Source organism: Hyperoodon ampullatus, assembly GCF_949752795.1.
Source record: "Hyperoodon ampullatus genome assembly, chromosome: 11".
NCBI classification, from domain to species: domain Eukaryota; kingdom Metazoa; phylum Chordata; class Mammalia; order Artiodactyla; family Ziphiidae; genus Hyperoodon; species Hyperoodon ampullatus.
In genome coordinates, this window is record NC_136924.1 from 3,782,671 (window position 1) to 3,798,925 (window position 16,255).

At 43.7% G+C, this 16,255-nt stretch overlaps 1 protein-coding gene across 1 annotated transcript in view; it reads right to left on the bottom strand.

The window, feature by feature from the left end:
• Positions 1-206: 206 nt before the first annotated feature.
• E2F7 (E2F transcription factor 7) overlaps positions 207-16,255 on the bottom strand; it is a gene marked incomplete at its 3' end in the record, with an annotated part of 31,234 nt that continues 15,185 nt past the window's right edge. Inside the window, exons 5-13 of the mRNA XM_079715628.1 lie at positions 15,195-15,485; positions 13,794-13,952; positions 12,186-12,320; positions 9,313-9,498; positions 8,749-8,821; positions 5,885-6,386; positions 4,519-4,774; positions 2,509-2,930; positions 207-377 (exon numbers count right to left, since the gene is read on the bottom strand). Of these exons, the coding sequence (XP_079571754.1) occupies positions 207-377; positions 2,509-2,930; positions 4,519-4,774; positions 5,885-6,386; positions 8,749-8,821; positions 9,313-9,498; positions 12,186-12,320; positions 13,794-13,952; positions 15,195-15,485 (2,195 nt within the window). The remainder of the gene's footprint in view (positions 378-2,508; positions 2,931-4,518; positions 4,775-5,884; positions 6,387-8,748; positions 8,822-9,312; positions 9,499-12,185; positions 12,321-13,793; positions 13,953-15,194; positions 15,486-16,255) is intronic.

Below are 16,255 nucleotides of genomic sequence, written 5' to 3' on the forward strand. Positions count from 1 at the left end.
CGATTAGGAACAACTACTTTCAGGAAAATAGATGCTTCCTGAAGATGGATAGTTAACATTAGAACCAGGGGATGCAGGAGAGAGGAAGGATGCATGCTGAAGACCGGATGGTTTGCATTCTAGTTTCCATTCACCATGAGGACATGACCTGTAACACAGGGAAATTCAGGCACCTCCATCCCACCCCTGCTGGGCAAAGTGTCAGGTTAGTCAGCCCCGCCACTGGGGATTTCGAGCCTCCTCTGTGCTGAGCTGGTGTTTCGTGACTGATTCCTTTCTCTTCTCCTAAGGACAGGGTCCCCGAGGCTGCCAGGCGTCTTGAAAAACGTCTCTCGATGTGTGCGTCGGATGCTCTTGGGGGTCACTGGAACTGGTGACTAAAATAGGAAAAAAAAAAAAGAGTACCTAAAAACAGAAGTGAAGTCAAATTGTACCCAGTCTCTGAACTGGAAGCCCCCTCTTTTTTTTTCTTTTTTTAATTGAACTAGAGTTGATTTACAATGTTGTGCCAATCTCTGCTGTACAGCAAAGTGACTCAGTTATATACATACAGACGTTCGTTTTTTATATTCTTTTCCATTATGGTTTATCGCAGGATATTGAATATAATTCCCTGTGCTGTACAGTAGGACCTTGTTGTTTATCCATCCTACATATAATAGTTTACATCCGCTGATCCCACACTCCCAGTCCTGCCCTGCCCCTTGGCAACCACCAGTCTGTTCTCTATGTCTGTGAGTCTGTTTCTGTTTTGTAGATAGGTTCATTTGTGCCATATTTTAGATTCCACATATAAGTGATATCATATGGTATTTGTCTTTCTCTTTCTGACTTGCTTCACTTAGTATGGTCATCTCTAGTTGCATCCACGTTGCTGTAAATGGCATTATTTCATTCTTTTTTATGGCTGAGTAATATTCCACCGTATATATGTACCACGTCTTCTTATCCACTCATCTGTCGATGGACATTTAGGTTGTTGCCAGGTCTTGGCTATTGTGAATAGTGCTGCTATGAACATAGGGGTGCACGTATCTTTCTGAATTATAGTTTTGTCTGGATATATGCCCAGGAGTGGGATTGCAGGATCATATGGTAATTCTATTTTTAGTTTTCTGAGGAATCTCCACACTGTCTTCCATAGTGGCTGCACCAACTTACATTCCCACTAACAGTGTAGGAGCCCCCTCTTGACCTGTGTCGCTGTGATCCCCACGCAGGTGTTCCATCCTCTTTGCTTTTCTGTCACACTCTTCCAGTGTATCTCCTTCACAACACTTACCACAGTTGGAAATTAGCTGATTTATTCTGTGTGCAGAAAGGCAGCCTAGCGAAGAGGTCTCAAGAGTGGCACTGGCACCTGCAGCCAAGGTTTGGGCTCTGCCATAGTTAGCTGTGTGACCTCGGGCAAATTACTTAAGCAGTCTGTCCCTCAGTGTCTTCATCCATAAACGGGGATGATAAAAGTACCAACTTAGCAGGGTTGCGACAATTAAAGGAGATGATATTAATAAAGCGCTTTAGATCATGCCAGGCAAGTAGTATGTGCCTGTGTCTTTGCTCTTTTTGTTTACTTGCTAATATTTATCCTCTCACGTTGAATATTTATCCCTTTAATGTGCCCTAAAAGGGCAGGGACCATTATCCTGTTTACTGTTATATCTTTACTGCCTAGGTCAGTGCCTGGCACATAACTGGTGATCAAGAAGCATATGCTATATTATAATCGCCTTGTTTAAAAACTAACATGTATATTTCAATGTCTAACAAACTTTTGAGGCCCTGAATTACTTATCTAAAATACTTTTGGTCACAACGTAACTCTTTCTCTGGGAGAGAAATAATTACTCTGAACAATGCCTAATGCATAACAGGAATTCAACAAATGCTCACTGACTGAACTACAGATGGAGTTGGGTGTGGCAAATAAAGTACTGATTAATTTATATCGATTACAGACATTCATCTATGTACATCTGTATCTATTTTGTATATGTATATATACACACATCAAGGAAACAATGGATATATTAACATCTAGCCATTGCCTCCTAAACAATGCATTTTATGAAATGATAGATGCTAAAAATCTTTGAGCTAGTATCAAGACTTTCGTTTCCCTTGATTGTTTCTATAGCTGCACAATTAAAATTCAGGATGGTCTCCGTTATTGACCTAATGAAATGAGAGCTTGGAGGAATCATCTGAATATTCAGCCTGCATCAAAAATCCCCATGAACTATGCTTTAAGTAGTTCCTTCTGATTCTAAGAAACAGATTGACACCTAAAACGAGTTTTGCCTTTAAAGCACAGGATCTCCCACATTCTGTCTCCATGCTTTATGAAATAAGCAGATACCTCTGGGTCTACAACGGAAGCCAGGTAGAATCTGATGTAGAACCCCTGTCCTACGGTTGTTTGACTGAAATCTGATTCAACGCAGGCAAATGCTATCACGGAGTGATGCTCCTTCTTCTGCGGAGCTGAAACGAACCTTCAGGACTCACCTGTTGTAATTTTACCACAGAGGCTGGATGTCCTCCGTAAACGGGGGACTCGGGCTGGATGACGCTGTGTGATCTTGACATCACCGGACTCAGGTTAAGTGAGTGCGGACCCTGGAGCTGAGCATCTGTGGAGGGGAGTGTCGAGGATTTTGGATTAACCAGGGCAGCAGGGCCGATGAGAAGATGAGCTGTTGATCCAAGGCCAGGCAAGCCAAGATTCACAGGTCCCGTGCTTGGGAGAGCACTGGAAGCAGAGGATACCGGCCCGGGCACCGTGGGTGAATAGAGAACAGGAAACGGGCCCAGCGTCGGCGATGACAAGACCATGCACGGAACGCTGAGCGGTGGCAGCTGGCCTGAAGGCGGGCCCACAGCATGGGGGGCCTGACTGCCAGACAAGAGCACACGGAAACCATTTAATCCTGGAACAGGAGCAGAACAAGGAGAAAGTCAGGGCAATGTGAAGACACCATCCAAGCTCCCGCCCCTCGGGGCCCCTTCAAACGGGAGCCCACTGTCAATCAACCCTCACGCCGCAGCCTGGCCACCCCCTCTGTGCTCTCCCAGCCCCGCACCGCCTCCTTGCCACAGTGGCCACCGCTGAATTCCCACAGTTTCCTATGTGACAGTTTGGTGGATGCTTGAGTCTCCTGAGAGACTTTATTAACATGAGCTCCACTGAATCCAAATTGAGGAGGAAAGTGAACTTGGTTGGGAACAATGATAGCTTCCTTTTTACAAACTTCTAACAGAAATTTATATTTCCCTCAATTAAGACTACGGGCAACAAATCACAACAGAATGAACGGTACCTTGACTTTATCACTAGTAAAAAGCACAGATGTATTCATGTAATGTTACCGCAATGGCAGATGTCTTAAGAGTCTAACGGTCCCCACAACTTTGAAGTTATGAGAGGCCTGCACTTGCTGTCAGATCTTTTTATTACTATAATTTAAAATAATTCCTTTTCTAACTGGATTTCACTATAATTGGCTTCCTCTGTAATCCTATGTATTTAATTCTCTGCATTTGTAAACATCCTGAGGAGGAATCCACAGCCTTCACCATAGTGTCCAAGGGCCCATGGCCCAGAAAAAGCTACTGATCCCTATGCTGGGCTGTCATTTTCATTCTGAAGAAGCTGGGTCTGTTTTTTTATTTATTAAGGTATCAGCAACACTGAGTAGCGTGCTTAGACGAAGCCCTCACAAAATATTTGCTAAAGGAATAAAGAATGTTTTCGAGATAAATGAGAAATAACAGACACCTACCTAACCTGTGATGGGAACAAGGAATTGAAGAAAATCACTTTAAGTCTCTTTGCAAGAGAGCAGCTTCATGTACACAATGGATATTTTAAAAATTAGGTACCTGTTATATTTCAGCTTTATTTCAAGAGTAAGAGCATTTATTGAGTCTTACTAAGCGTCAGGCACTATTATTCTAAGTGCTTTAGATGTATTATCTTATTAAATTTAATCCAATTTTCACAGCACCCCCATGAAGCAGGTGCTCTTATTATTACTGTTTTACCAACGAGGAGGGCTGAATACTTAAGTTCACGCAGATAGTAAGTGGTTTTACTGTCCAGCCCTGCACTCGACCACAAGGACATGTCAGCACTTCTGAATATTTAAGAGATCAGCATGTGAGCTGCACACGGTGGCCAGGACGTTCATATTGCTAAACTGAACCACTGCCAGATTCAGCTGAATTATAAAAACAGAATCATCTTTTGAATACGTTGTGCTTTTTACCAAGTAAAAGTGAATGCATTAAAAATAAATTACCTGCCCTAACTGTTTTCTCCTTATCCGTGAGGTTGGTGAAAGTGAAAGCAGCCTCTGCCTTCATTTCGTCGATGGAGAAAGCAAGGGGCTAGGAGTGAAATGACTCAGAGGCAGCTCATCTATGCACCAGCTTGGTCGGGTGACATGAACAAAAATTTAAACATCAAATTTATGACCCGAGTACCCCCAAGGGACTCGAAGACATGACACCCCTTACCTGCTGGCGACTGCACATAAAGATACTGCAGCAAAGAGGGCTCTTTGGTGCTTTCATTTTCTTTCGAAGGCTTTTCTATCTCTGTATTTCTAGAAGGATTTCCCCACTCAGAAGAAATGAAGCAGTCTGCTGTAGCCTTTCCCGAAACCTCCTTTGCAGCAGAAAGTTGTCCATTCATGTGAATGTCTTCATGGGGTGCAGGTCCCCTTTTATCCATGGTCTTGGAAGAGGCAATGTCTGTGGAATCTGAGGGTTTCTAAGCACAACCCAACCAGGAACCAGAAAAGCAAGTCAAAATCCCAGCAGTAAATTATAATAACAGCTCTCTCCAAATAGCTAACATATAAACAAAAAGGTCAGACACGGCTGTGCGCCACCCTGATTTGTGTACGTCAGTTGTTTCTGTCATATTTATAGGAATGGCCTGAAGATCACTGTCACGTCATGGGCTTCTGTAGGCTTACGATTTCTTAAGCACAGAAACGATGGAGATTTTAATAATGGGAAACTGGGTATGGTGTTTAGACTGTGAAATAAATTTCTGAGCCGGAACACATAAAGGGTGTTGATGCTGCAGGCTCTTAGGGCTTGATAAGAATTGCAGGGCTGACCCAAAGCTGTCTTGGTTATCTAAGACACGTATATATAGATATACCAGTCAGTCTTTCCCTTCTGTTTTGCAACCCCAGGCTATATACAGAATTAGAAAAATTCATTCTGGCAGGAGGAAGGCATGGAGGAGGAAGGGTCTTAATTAATGGACTGATTTCCATGCGGTGTGCCTCACTCATCCTCTACAAACGGCTGCAGGGAGGGTGCTTCTGCTTTCTGAGCGTTTGACCAGTCATATCTCATTAACCTCCGAAAGGCTACTGTGGACAGCTCAGAATTTTGTTCTTTTCATTTTGTGGCTAGGGAAACGGGCTCTCTGAGCAGTGACACGAGCACTGACATAGACACTGAGGGCCAAACGGCACCTACGTTCCTGACTGGACCTCAGGTGCACCCTGGATTAAGATGATTATTTCATCAATGTGTTAAAGAAAAAAAGTAGAGCAAACAAGACTGGAAAGAATAAACAAACATGTTGACAGTGATTGCCTCTATGTGGTGGGATTATGGGTAGGTTTTTTTCCCTTTATACTTTTTAGCGTTTTATGCAAAGTGTGATTTTTATAAAAATCACTTTTGTTACAGGACTGCTTCACGGCAAGATTATTTGGGGCAGCCAGTCCTGGGCTTAATTATCCAAGTGACACATGCACTGCTTCCTATTCCGGACTCAGTCGCGTATCTGTGTGTCTCTATTGGGAAGGAACTACGGGTCGACGGGCCATCAGCTAGCACGTCCACCGGAACCCCTTACCTTGGGCATGACGAGGGAGAGGGGACTGTCTTCGTAGTCCCTGCTTTGTCTCTTGGTGGCCGGCTCTTCCTCCTCCTGGGGCTTCCTCTCCTCCCCTAGGCGCTTCTGAACTGAGGGCGTGGCTGACCGCTCGGCTGTGCCTTCCGAGCCCCTGCTGTCCCTCTCTGACCCTGACCCCGACCCCGGGGACGGCGGCTCTTGCAGGCTCCCACACAGCATGAACAGCGAGGGGGAGGGCACGTACACCAGGGGCCGGCCGGCCAGCAGAGCTGGCTTCAGGCTCTCCGCGTCTAAGGCGGCAGAGGTGAGGGAGACACCTCCTTGTCCATTCAGACCATTCTGGGCAGAGAAGGCCTGCAAGTCCGTTGGAGCCACGGAGAGTACTGGGTGGGCCAAGGCATTAACACAGTATTCTGAGTCAACAGAGAGGCCGGGGAAAGGAGCAGCGGCCTCCAGGCTGCTTGAAGGAGGTATCGCTCTCTGATTGGCAAAAGCTTCTGCCCTGGAATAAAGGAAACAGAGTGGGGCCCATCCAGTTACCACATTCTACCATCTCCCGACTCTGCTTTCCCAGAGAGAGATGTACCAAAGCAGGAGTGAGAGAATACCGCTCAGGATGCTGTTAAAGCGCACTCTCTGAGCCCGTGAGCCGACTCCAGAGGCAGATGACCATATCACCTGGATGGATGGCTAGGGGTGGGGTACGGGGATCTCAGGTGAGGGCTAATAGAGGCTCCTCCCCTGCCTCTCCCACAGCCAGTAGCCATCAGCTACCCAGCACGTACCCCTTCCCAGGCACGCAGATGCTACAATGACTAGCATAATAGGGTAATAATTTCACATAATTCTTGTAACACTAGCTACTCTCATCCATCCCCCCTGCCCCCGTTTACTAGGGAGGAAAACTGAAGCTCAGAGGCTAATCCACCCACTGAAGGTCACCCAGTGGGGCCTCACAGTCAGTCACTGTGAGAGATCCTGGGTAGATAACAGAGTCTAGGCCAGACATTGATTTAAAGGACACACCTAGTTTGTCTCAAATCCACTGTGAGATAAATGAAGTGGGTAGTGAGTGAGGAAATAAATTTATCTACAAAATTATTTTCTGTCATTCTTGTCCCATTCTGCTCCATATTACTGCAGAATTTTTAGGCAGCACACATTCAAAATTAAGTCCCCTCAATCTAGGAGATTATAAACGATGTCTGGGCCTTTTATAGAGAAAAATTTCCAAATACTAGAAAGCACGTTTAGATTTTTAGTATTATTATTATTATTATTATTATTTTTTTTTGCGGTACGCGGGCCTCTCACTGTTGTGGCCTCTCCCGTTGCGGAGCACAGGCTCCGGACACGCAGGCTCAGCGGCCATGGCTCACGGGCCCAGCCGCTCCGCGGCATGTGGGATCTTCCCGGACCGGGACACGAACCCGTGTCCCCTGCATCGGCAGGCGGACTCTCAACCACTGCGCCACCAGGGAAACCCTTTTAGTATTATTTTGCAAGTAGATGAGGAAGACTCTTTTGAGACTCCTTTAAGGACTAGTAAATAGAGAACAGGGATTTCCCTAAACCTCTGTGAGGGAATCACTGAGAGCCATTTTGCCCCCATTCTCGGCCCCTGTGGTGCTGGGAATAAGCGGAGTGCACGGGGCTGCAGAGGTGAGTCAAGCTCTCCAGCCACAGCCTCCGGGAACGAGTGCTCCATGAAACACTCAGCTCCATGAGACAACGTGCCCACGCGGATGGTCGCGCCCACTGCCCTGCCTCTGGCCAGTCACCTTCAACCTCCCCATCTCCACCAGTAAGAGCACCGTCACCTGAGACCCAGGTGTTCTCTGTGATGCCTCTTTTCTACTTCAGTGACTCTTGCTGACTCACTGTCTTATACTGATTTCCATTTCTTTCCATCCCCAGCGGACACGGCTCAGACCAGCACCACAGCAGACCAGAATGACTAGGAAGGCTCTATTCTGTGATCTAACCTGAAGCCCTTCTCTATTCCAACCCCACCTGCTTAAAGCAGCCAGCATGGTCTTCTCCAGTGAACCTACAAACACTCTTTACCATCCATCTAATCAATCCAAACTCTTCAACTTGGCTTTCAAAGCTTTCTGCCAGCTTGACCTACTTACCTCCAATATCCCAAGCTCTTCTTATAAATACTTCCTTTCAGGATCCTACTTGGACAAATCGTTAGGGCCAGACTAACCAGTTTATTTCCCCTCCACCCCCTGATCCTGGCTCAACAATCTCTTTCTTCCCATGTCTGGCATAAACCCCTCCTGTCTTCGCTTTAGCATTTCCTCTGCTTCCTCTTATTTCCTTGAAAATCAGACCCCAAATCTGACTCAGCTCTGTTGCTTAATAGCATTGTGACCTTGGGCAAGTTACTTAACCTCTCTGGGTTTCAGTTTCCTCTCTGTAAAATGAGGATAATAGTACCAACCTCAAAGGTTGTTTTTGTGATATTAGATAATACACATAAAACTTCAGGAATAGTACCTGGTAGTTCATAAACAACGTTAGCTACGATGATGACGAAGTGATTCATGGGACTATGATGTGTCATTTCTCAGTGTCACATTAGTAGTGACTTGTCTTTTCTCATTGTATGTGTCTTTTTATTTATTTTTTCCTTGTAAGCTTTCATGGCCTAGGGGAATAAATTTTTCATACTTTTGTGTCCCTGATGCCGTATCCTTGGGCACAAGGGGGAAACTTACAAAATTCTTAGTAAACAAACGGCTGACTTTTGAGCAGGACTGTTAAATTTTACCTTTTGATGGGTGGCATTTAAATTTAGTCAAAGTTAAGACTAGGAAATAGAAAAAAATATACTTGGAGCTTTTAAGACTACTTACTGTGAATTGTCTTCTATTTTCTGTCTGTAGACAGCTGCCAGACTTCCAATTTCTAAGGAGTAGCCACCTGATCCTAAAAAGGAAAATGAAGGTCTAGTGAATATAGCAAGGGACTTATACACAACAATTATATACAGCAGGATTCATTATTCACAGCTCAGGGATTAGAAGACTATCTCAAATCCATTCTGGTTTTGATTCAAATAGAGAAATGTCCAGAAGCTAGCTGTTCATGGTGAATGCAGGTCTCATCAAAGATTAGTAAGAAAACAAAACAAGTATTGCTTTAAGTCTGATGAATTGCCGAGATGCACCAAACAGGCCAACCATGGCAAACCAAATGATCTTCAATCTTTAAGGCCGACTAGAATCAATTTCAGGCATGGGGCTATGTTTATAACCTTGAAGTCACCAACTCTTTTACCCCCCCAAATAATTTCACTTGAGGTAAGTGAAAAAAACAGGCAGAGCCTAGAGTCAGCTCACTTTAAAATGACAGTGCATGGGTCGGGCTACAATTACATGGTGACCGATGGATTCCATGGATTAAGTAAAGGCAGATACCTTGTTTTTCTCTGTAAGGGCTGCTGGGTTCTGAGTTCACTTTCCTCTGGATCCTCTCAGAAGCCTGATCTGAGTTAAAAGAGCCATGTCGAGCAAGCTTCTGTTTTGCACAGAATTGAATGTGGCCATATGTTTCTCTTTTCAATTCTGGTAGGGCAGATGCAGAAACATCCACTAGTTCTTCATCTAAATAAATAAGAGAATTGGTAGTGTTGTTATACAGCTATAATTCAGGATAATTTTAGCCTTTTTAAGATATGGCTTTGAGGACCTATCATTGTAATGGAGCTACCCTATAAATTAAAAACTAAGACAATCAAAGGAATTTTATGAGCCTTGTGTCAAACCCCAATTTCTTTCAATGTATTGTACTAGTCCTTTTTAAAAGTTAGTGGATGACTTTAAAGTAAGACTGGATCCATATATATTCTAAAATTATCTAAACTGCAACAAAAGTAGAACAGGATGTTCTATAACCCAAATTAGAACGGACCTGATATTTTAGATGCTTTCTTTGGGCAGAGATATCCAAGAAAAACCCAACCATAGTCAGCCCAACATGCATATTTAGAGATTTTAACATTAATTGAGATCAGCCTCTTACGCCACAGCCCTAGGGCAATGAGTATAAGAACCTCTGTTTTCTATTATTATTCTTTATTATTTCTTTCTTAGCTCAGTTACTAAGTGACCAAAGGAATAAGGTCAGCAGAAACTTCACGGCTGAAATGCCACAGTACAGTGAGGATAATAGAAAGCTGGGCCTTGGAGGCACATTTTATGCTTAAATAAGCCTGTGTGAAATCAGGACAGAAATTTCTATACAGAACCAGGCCTATATTCTACAAAGAAATGACCCCTGTTGTTCAGATAGTCATTCCTACCCTGCTCATCTGTGCTACTTTTTTGTAAGTTCAAAGCATGTACATTTAAATTATAAGACTGATTTAATAAACTGAAAGGCCCAGCTAGACTTACATTTTCTAAAACACACAAATATTGAAAATCACCTTATAGTTTTCTTTTTCTTATAACAAAAACCCAACAGATGTTCTGTTTAGAAAATCCGAAGTTAAAAAAAAAATCAGAAGTTATAGAATCAAAAAGAAGAAAATGGGTCAAGATAGTAATGGATCATATCTACCCTCCTTCCTGAAATGAATAAAATATTGGACAAAATATATAAAACAATGGCTCTCAAGACATTGGACATCAGGACAGTGATCCCTTAGAGATCACTGGGAAGAACTTAACCCATATCCTCTCTGAATTCCTACCGAGCCAGTACTGCCATGTGTAGTGCTTAAGAGTTATCTAATTTTCAAATGTGTGCTAATTATACACCTTCAATAGAAGCTCATTAACCAACTGAAGTGCATAAAGCACTGATCTGGGTACTAGGGCGTAATCAAAGGTGAATAAAAACTGTGTCTGCCCTCAAAATTGTACAGCAGGGACAAAGCATAATATCATCACCAAGTACAATAGCATGATGCTAAACTGCAGTAGTTTAGATGAGACACTCTGCTCTGGGTGATCAGGGAAAACTTCATGCAAGAGCTGATGTTTGAGTGAGATCTTGAAGGTTGAGTAGAATATTTTTATGTTGAAAGGGGGAAGAGAGCTTCACAGGTGAAAAGACTGGGAGAAGCCAGAAGCAGGAGTAGAAAGTGGCAAAGCTGTACACTTCACGCCGGCAGGGGCTGTATCACATACGTCTTTGAATCTCTCACGGCATTAGAACAGGCAGACCTCGGAGATACTGCAGGTTTGGTTCTAGACCACCGCAATAAAGCGAGTCACATGAATTTTTTGGTTCCCCAGTACATATAAAAGTTAGGTTTATACTATATTGTAGTGTGCAATCGCATCATATCTAAATAAACAATGTACATACCTTAGTTAAAAAAATACTTTATTGCTAAAAATGCTAAGCATCACCCGACAACGCAGGGTTGCCACAAACGTTCAATTTGGGAAAAACACAGTATCTGCGCAGTGCGATAAAATGAAGTATGGCTGCATCGTCCACATGCAGTAAGTACTTGCTGGGTTGAATTAATTAGACTTGGTTTTAAGTGGTTTCATCTAGTTCCTAAGTGAATAATGTATTACAAGTGAGGAAGAGAGCTCTATCTTTTATAAGCCTGGGTTAAGTGCAGGAATTTATACTACTAAGACTAAAATTAGAAAGGTAACTTAAAAATAACTTTAATGGCTTTTTTCCAGGCCACACATAAAGTAGCTGGTGCAGAAGGATCCAGTCCCCAGTTGTGCAAATATTACTTTTGAAGTAAGTAGAAGATAATAACCTCTTTTGCTCTAATTTAGTAAAATTGTGACATTAGCAACCTCTTAAATAAATTACAAAAAAGGTGTTCATTACATCCATACTATATTTAGAAGCCACCTTACCACATATTAGTTTTGGGATAGTAATTGATATAATTTTTACATTATCTGGCATTTCACAGAAAAACAATGTTTTATTCTGCTAATGCAGAAACAACCAGAGTTCATAAGAAGTGTCCTTTAAAAAATTTAAAAAACGTTTCTTTTATGAAGTGTCCTTTTTAATCCTCAGTCCCAAACTTCCAGGAACTTTGGAATAAAATAAAAAATGCAAAAGAGCTGTGATTTAATAGTTCCAGAAACCGCCAGGTTCTAAGTTATCTGTGTGTAAGCCAACCAGCACAACCATTTGTAGACTAAGGCTCATTGTTCCAAGACTGATGTCACTAGTCTAATTTTGAATGTGATGTGGATGAGGGGAAATGAAGGTGAGGATCAACCTCACTGTGTAGTAGGTGTATGATTTGGAAAGGGAACTGGGGATTATACATACAATGGTCCCTAGCAAAACCACGCCTTACCGGTGGAACTGAAATCCACAGGCCCGATCCACTTGAAGGCAGGTTTCCGGCCTCGCTCTTCGGTTACGTGCACTTTCTTTATCAGCGCCAAGCTGGTCAGAACGTTGGCTATGTCATAGAGGCGTCGTACCTTTGCTAGAAGATATAAAGACGATTGCGGTCACGCCATACATTGGTCAGCAACACCATTACGTTTTAGTTTATGTGACAGGTCACTTTCTAGCCACCATATATAAGCCTCTAGCAGAGAGCAGTGGGGTAGCATGAAGAGACCAGTGGCTCCGGCGTGAAATCACCCAGGATTTATGTATCTGATGACACTACTAAGGGAAGGTCACTGTGTTCTCCCATTTCCACAACTTCACACCTCGTACAAGAGGAACCTGGTGACAGGCCAGGATCGCTGTGATTGCAAACGTACCAAGAGAGGGAAATGGGCTGTAATGAAAGGCTTAGGAAATGTAATTCTGATCTGTGGCTCGTCAAAAGCTTGCCTGGAGTTTCTTCCAGCAGGAGGTGGTGGCACCTGCTCCATCAGGCAGCTAGGCTGTGAAAATGACAGGGATTCCCCAGAGCTTCCTGAGAGGCTGCACTGCCAGGCACACAGACAGTCTAGGGCTCAAGGTTACGAGGTACGACTGTGCTGAAGACAGGCAGCACCTCACCTTTAATCCCAGGGTTCTGGCCACCCAGCGGGGGAGGGGTGGGATGGGCATTCCCTGAGTCTGAAGAGGTTTTGGGAGAGACATTTGAAAGTACAGGGATTGGAGGAGAAATTCAGAGGGGTGGTAACACATTAAACAGGCAGGATGATGCCCACAAAGTAAGTTCTATTCAAGAAATCAACTTATAGGTCAGAAATCTACTTGAACTTAGGGCTAGGATCAAGCAAAGGGCTTTGATTACCACCAGAAACATCAAGCATTCACCCTAGATGCCATAGTCTTCCCAAACCTGATAGAGCTGGATTTTATCTAGTCATTTCTCCCACAGGGTGGCTATACTTCTAGCTGGAAAGAAGCAAAAGAAAGCTAGAGAATGTTCAGCTCATGGTTTCTCAGGGCTTGAATGAGCTACCAGGAGCCAGGGGCCTTTGGCTCAGGACCCAGGCTTGATGGAAAAGGAAGATGCACGGGGTGTGAAACTTGGAAACACTTTCCTCGTCCAGCAGCCATGTCCCACTACCCCTATACCCTACCCTGCTCATTCCTCTGGTTCTTACCTGTAGACAACTTTCATGTCCACCCATCAGAAGAGTAGGCAGGGGGCAAAGAAAGAAGGGAAAGAAAACTCAGACATGCCGTCTTGGATGCAGCGACACTAAAGAGAAACGCAAAGCCTCTCACATCCTCCCTGACCTGCATTTGTGGGATGCCATGCTGCTTCCACCATCCGCTCTGCCGAGGAAAAGGCATCGGACAGAAGTTTCACAGGAATTCTAGTATGCGACCAGCTTACCTCTCACAGCACCAAGAACCTTTATGAAGGCAGGAGGGAGTGCACGTCTCAAATAAAAAATAATTTTTTAAATCTCTGAGGCAGCAAACATCAGCATATGACATCCCACTCTTTCTGTGCTAATAAGTGGATTTAGGTGAAGATGCTTACTTTTAAATTTACTATGATCCGGCGTATCTTGGCTTTCTTCTATCAGTATTTTGGCAGCCACATCAAGAGTAACAATCTTGGTTTTGGAGACCAGGAACAGCATGACAAATTTCTGGCTCATAATTCTCAGAGACTTATCTTTTCTACTGTTTGCAGATGCTACAAAGGGAATAAAACAAAAGCGTCAAAACGTAATTTACCACAAGAGAGTCTGTACCTCTAGTTTGCCAGACCTATCTAACTGTATCAGCAGATGGAAACATCACTCTTGTTATGGTGATCAGGGGAAGCCTGTTGGACAGACATCATAAAAAGATGGTTCACAAAGAAATGAGACAGATTTTCTTGTGGGTCATAAAATTACAGTAGGTATAAATTCTGAAATGCTTTATATTCATACTTCATGGAATAGAAGCCATGAAGTAGTTTTCCTGAAGCAACTTTGGAAAAGATCTAAGGAGAGGGATTAAAGGATAGAGTTAGGGACCAGGAACTATTTTCAGAACATCAACTCTTCCTTCAGTGGCAAGGTCTCCACTTTTATTTCTCTGAGCCCACAATAGCTAGACTATACCCTCCACATAGTAGGCACCCACCTCTTCCACTGCTTTTCAGACATAAGTGAAGAAATAAACAATAAGTAAATAGGAGACACTGATTAGATGTGTGTTGCCATAGATGGCAGGCAAACCATCACCGACAGATGGCTGTCTCCTCCGGTTATGGGGATGAGAGCTGGCTCATAGGGTGGCATTGAAAGGCATGAGGTAGTAAATGGAATGAAAGCCAGGCCCGCCCTTCCATTCCTATTGCTTATAAATGCAAGTGAAACGTTAGGGATCCTTGCACTTTATTATCTTAGCGAGGAGCAGCAGGGTGAGAATGAATATCAATGGTTAGGGGAGGGACAGCATACATATGAGCTGGGAGGGGAACACAACAAGGTAATATAAGTACAACAAAACACTCTGCTTCACATAGAGGTTGTCTATCTTTCTAATCAGTATTTTCTGTGAATGGGGTTCTTTTCTACGTCATCTACCCCAGTATATAGTTAAACAAATAGGATCCTTTGAAGAGAGAAATTCTTTCCAAGTAAATTTTCCTTAAAGGCTCACAAGCAGGAATCAGCATGGGGCTGTCAATCTGAAACGGGAGCGCCGTTCGAGATCTACGGTCCAAACACACCAAATACCGAGTGAAACTGCCACTAGACAGTTTTTCAGTGAGGTCGAGTGGGCAGCCCAGTCGGGAAGCCATCTGTCTCCCTGTCTTCAGGAGAGAGAATAAGAGGACATCTCCCTCCAGGGTGGTCCATTTGGCTCCTCCCATCTTAGCAGTGACTCTCTTCAGAAGACACCATCGCCCTCTCCCTGCCATTAGTGGGTACCGTGGACTCACAAGAGGGATAGTCCGGTTCAGAGAAATCCAGTAACTGTGGATCCTGGGAATCTGGACAGCCATCTCTTTTGCGTTCCCCAAATTTATAATCCATCAGGTCGAGCTCTTTCTGTTGGAGGTGTGCCATCTGCTCTTCGTATTTCTGCTCCTCTCCTAGCCTCTGGAGGTTCCTCAGGGTTTTCGGCAGGCTGTGCCGTCCGTGCCAGCCGTACTGATTCTTGGCCACCCGGCTGACCAGATGCAGCGACTCCAGCACATTCACAATGTCGTAGATGCGTCTCCTTTCAACGCCTGTTTGAAAAAGAGAAGCCAGCCATCATCATGCCGACCAACATTTTTGAGTATAAATTCCTTGAAGGCTTGGACCTTGTCTGTGGACTATTTTGTGTGATACTTTGCCCAGCAAATATAATTGCTCAACAAATTCATACTATATGAATGCAAGCAAAAGAAAATTTTTTCTTCTTGGAATCCAACTCTCGATAAGATCTAGGATCAATATCCACCTTGAGATGGATGACAGTTCCATCTGTATTACATAAATAGTAGAGCAACTTTTCTTTGGACCTGTTAGGCAAACCACATGAACATTTCAGTGCGTTAAAACTGGTGGGCTTGAGCAACACACGTCATAGTAATAAATGCTTGATGAATGTTGGATGGTTGATTTTGACTTGTATTCCTAGTTATACAGACTATAGAACTGTGTCCAGTTAACTGTTAACTCATTATTGGACCATATTCTCCTTTCCTGGAGTTTGAATGATGTGAAAAAATTACTTGTTAATTCTCTTAATGGCCAGTAAGGAAAACAGATGGTAAATATTTTGTTTCCCATTTGGCACTGGCAACTCAGGAGTCAAGGGCTTGGGCACCCTTCTCAAGTTGCTGGAGGAAGCTAGTGCCAGGGCTGGAACAACATACAGGTCGCCCTCTGATCATCACACCTGTGGACAACTCTCCCTGTGCTCCCATTCACTGTATCCTGCCGAAGAGCCCATTCATAAAGCACAGAAACCCTAGCACAGGCTGACCATCCAGTTCATCAATCCCCTACTCAC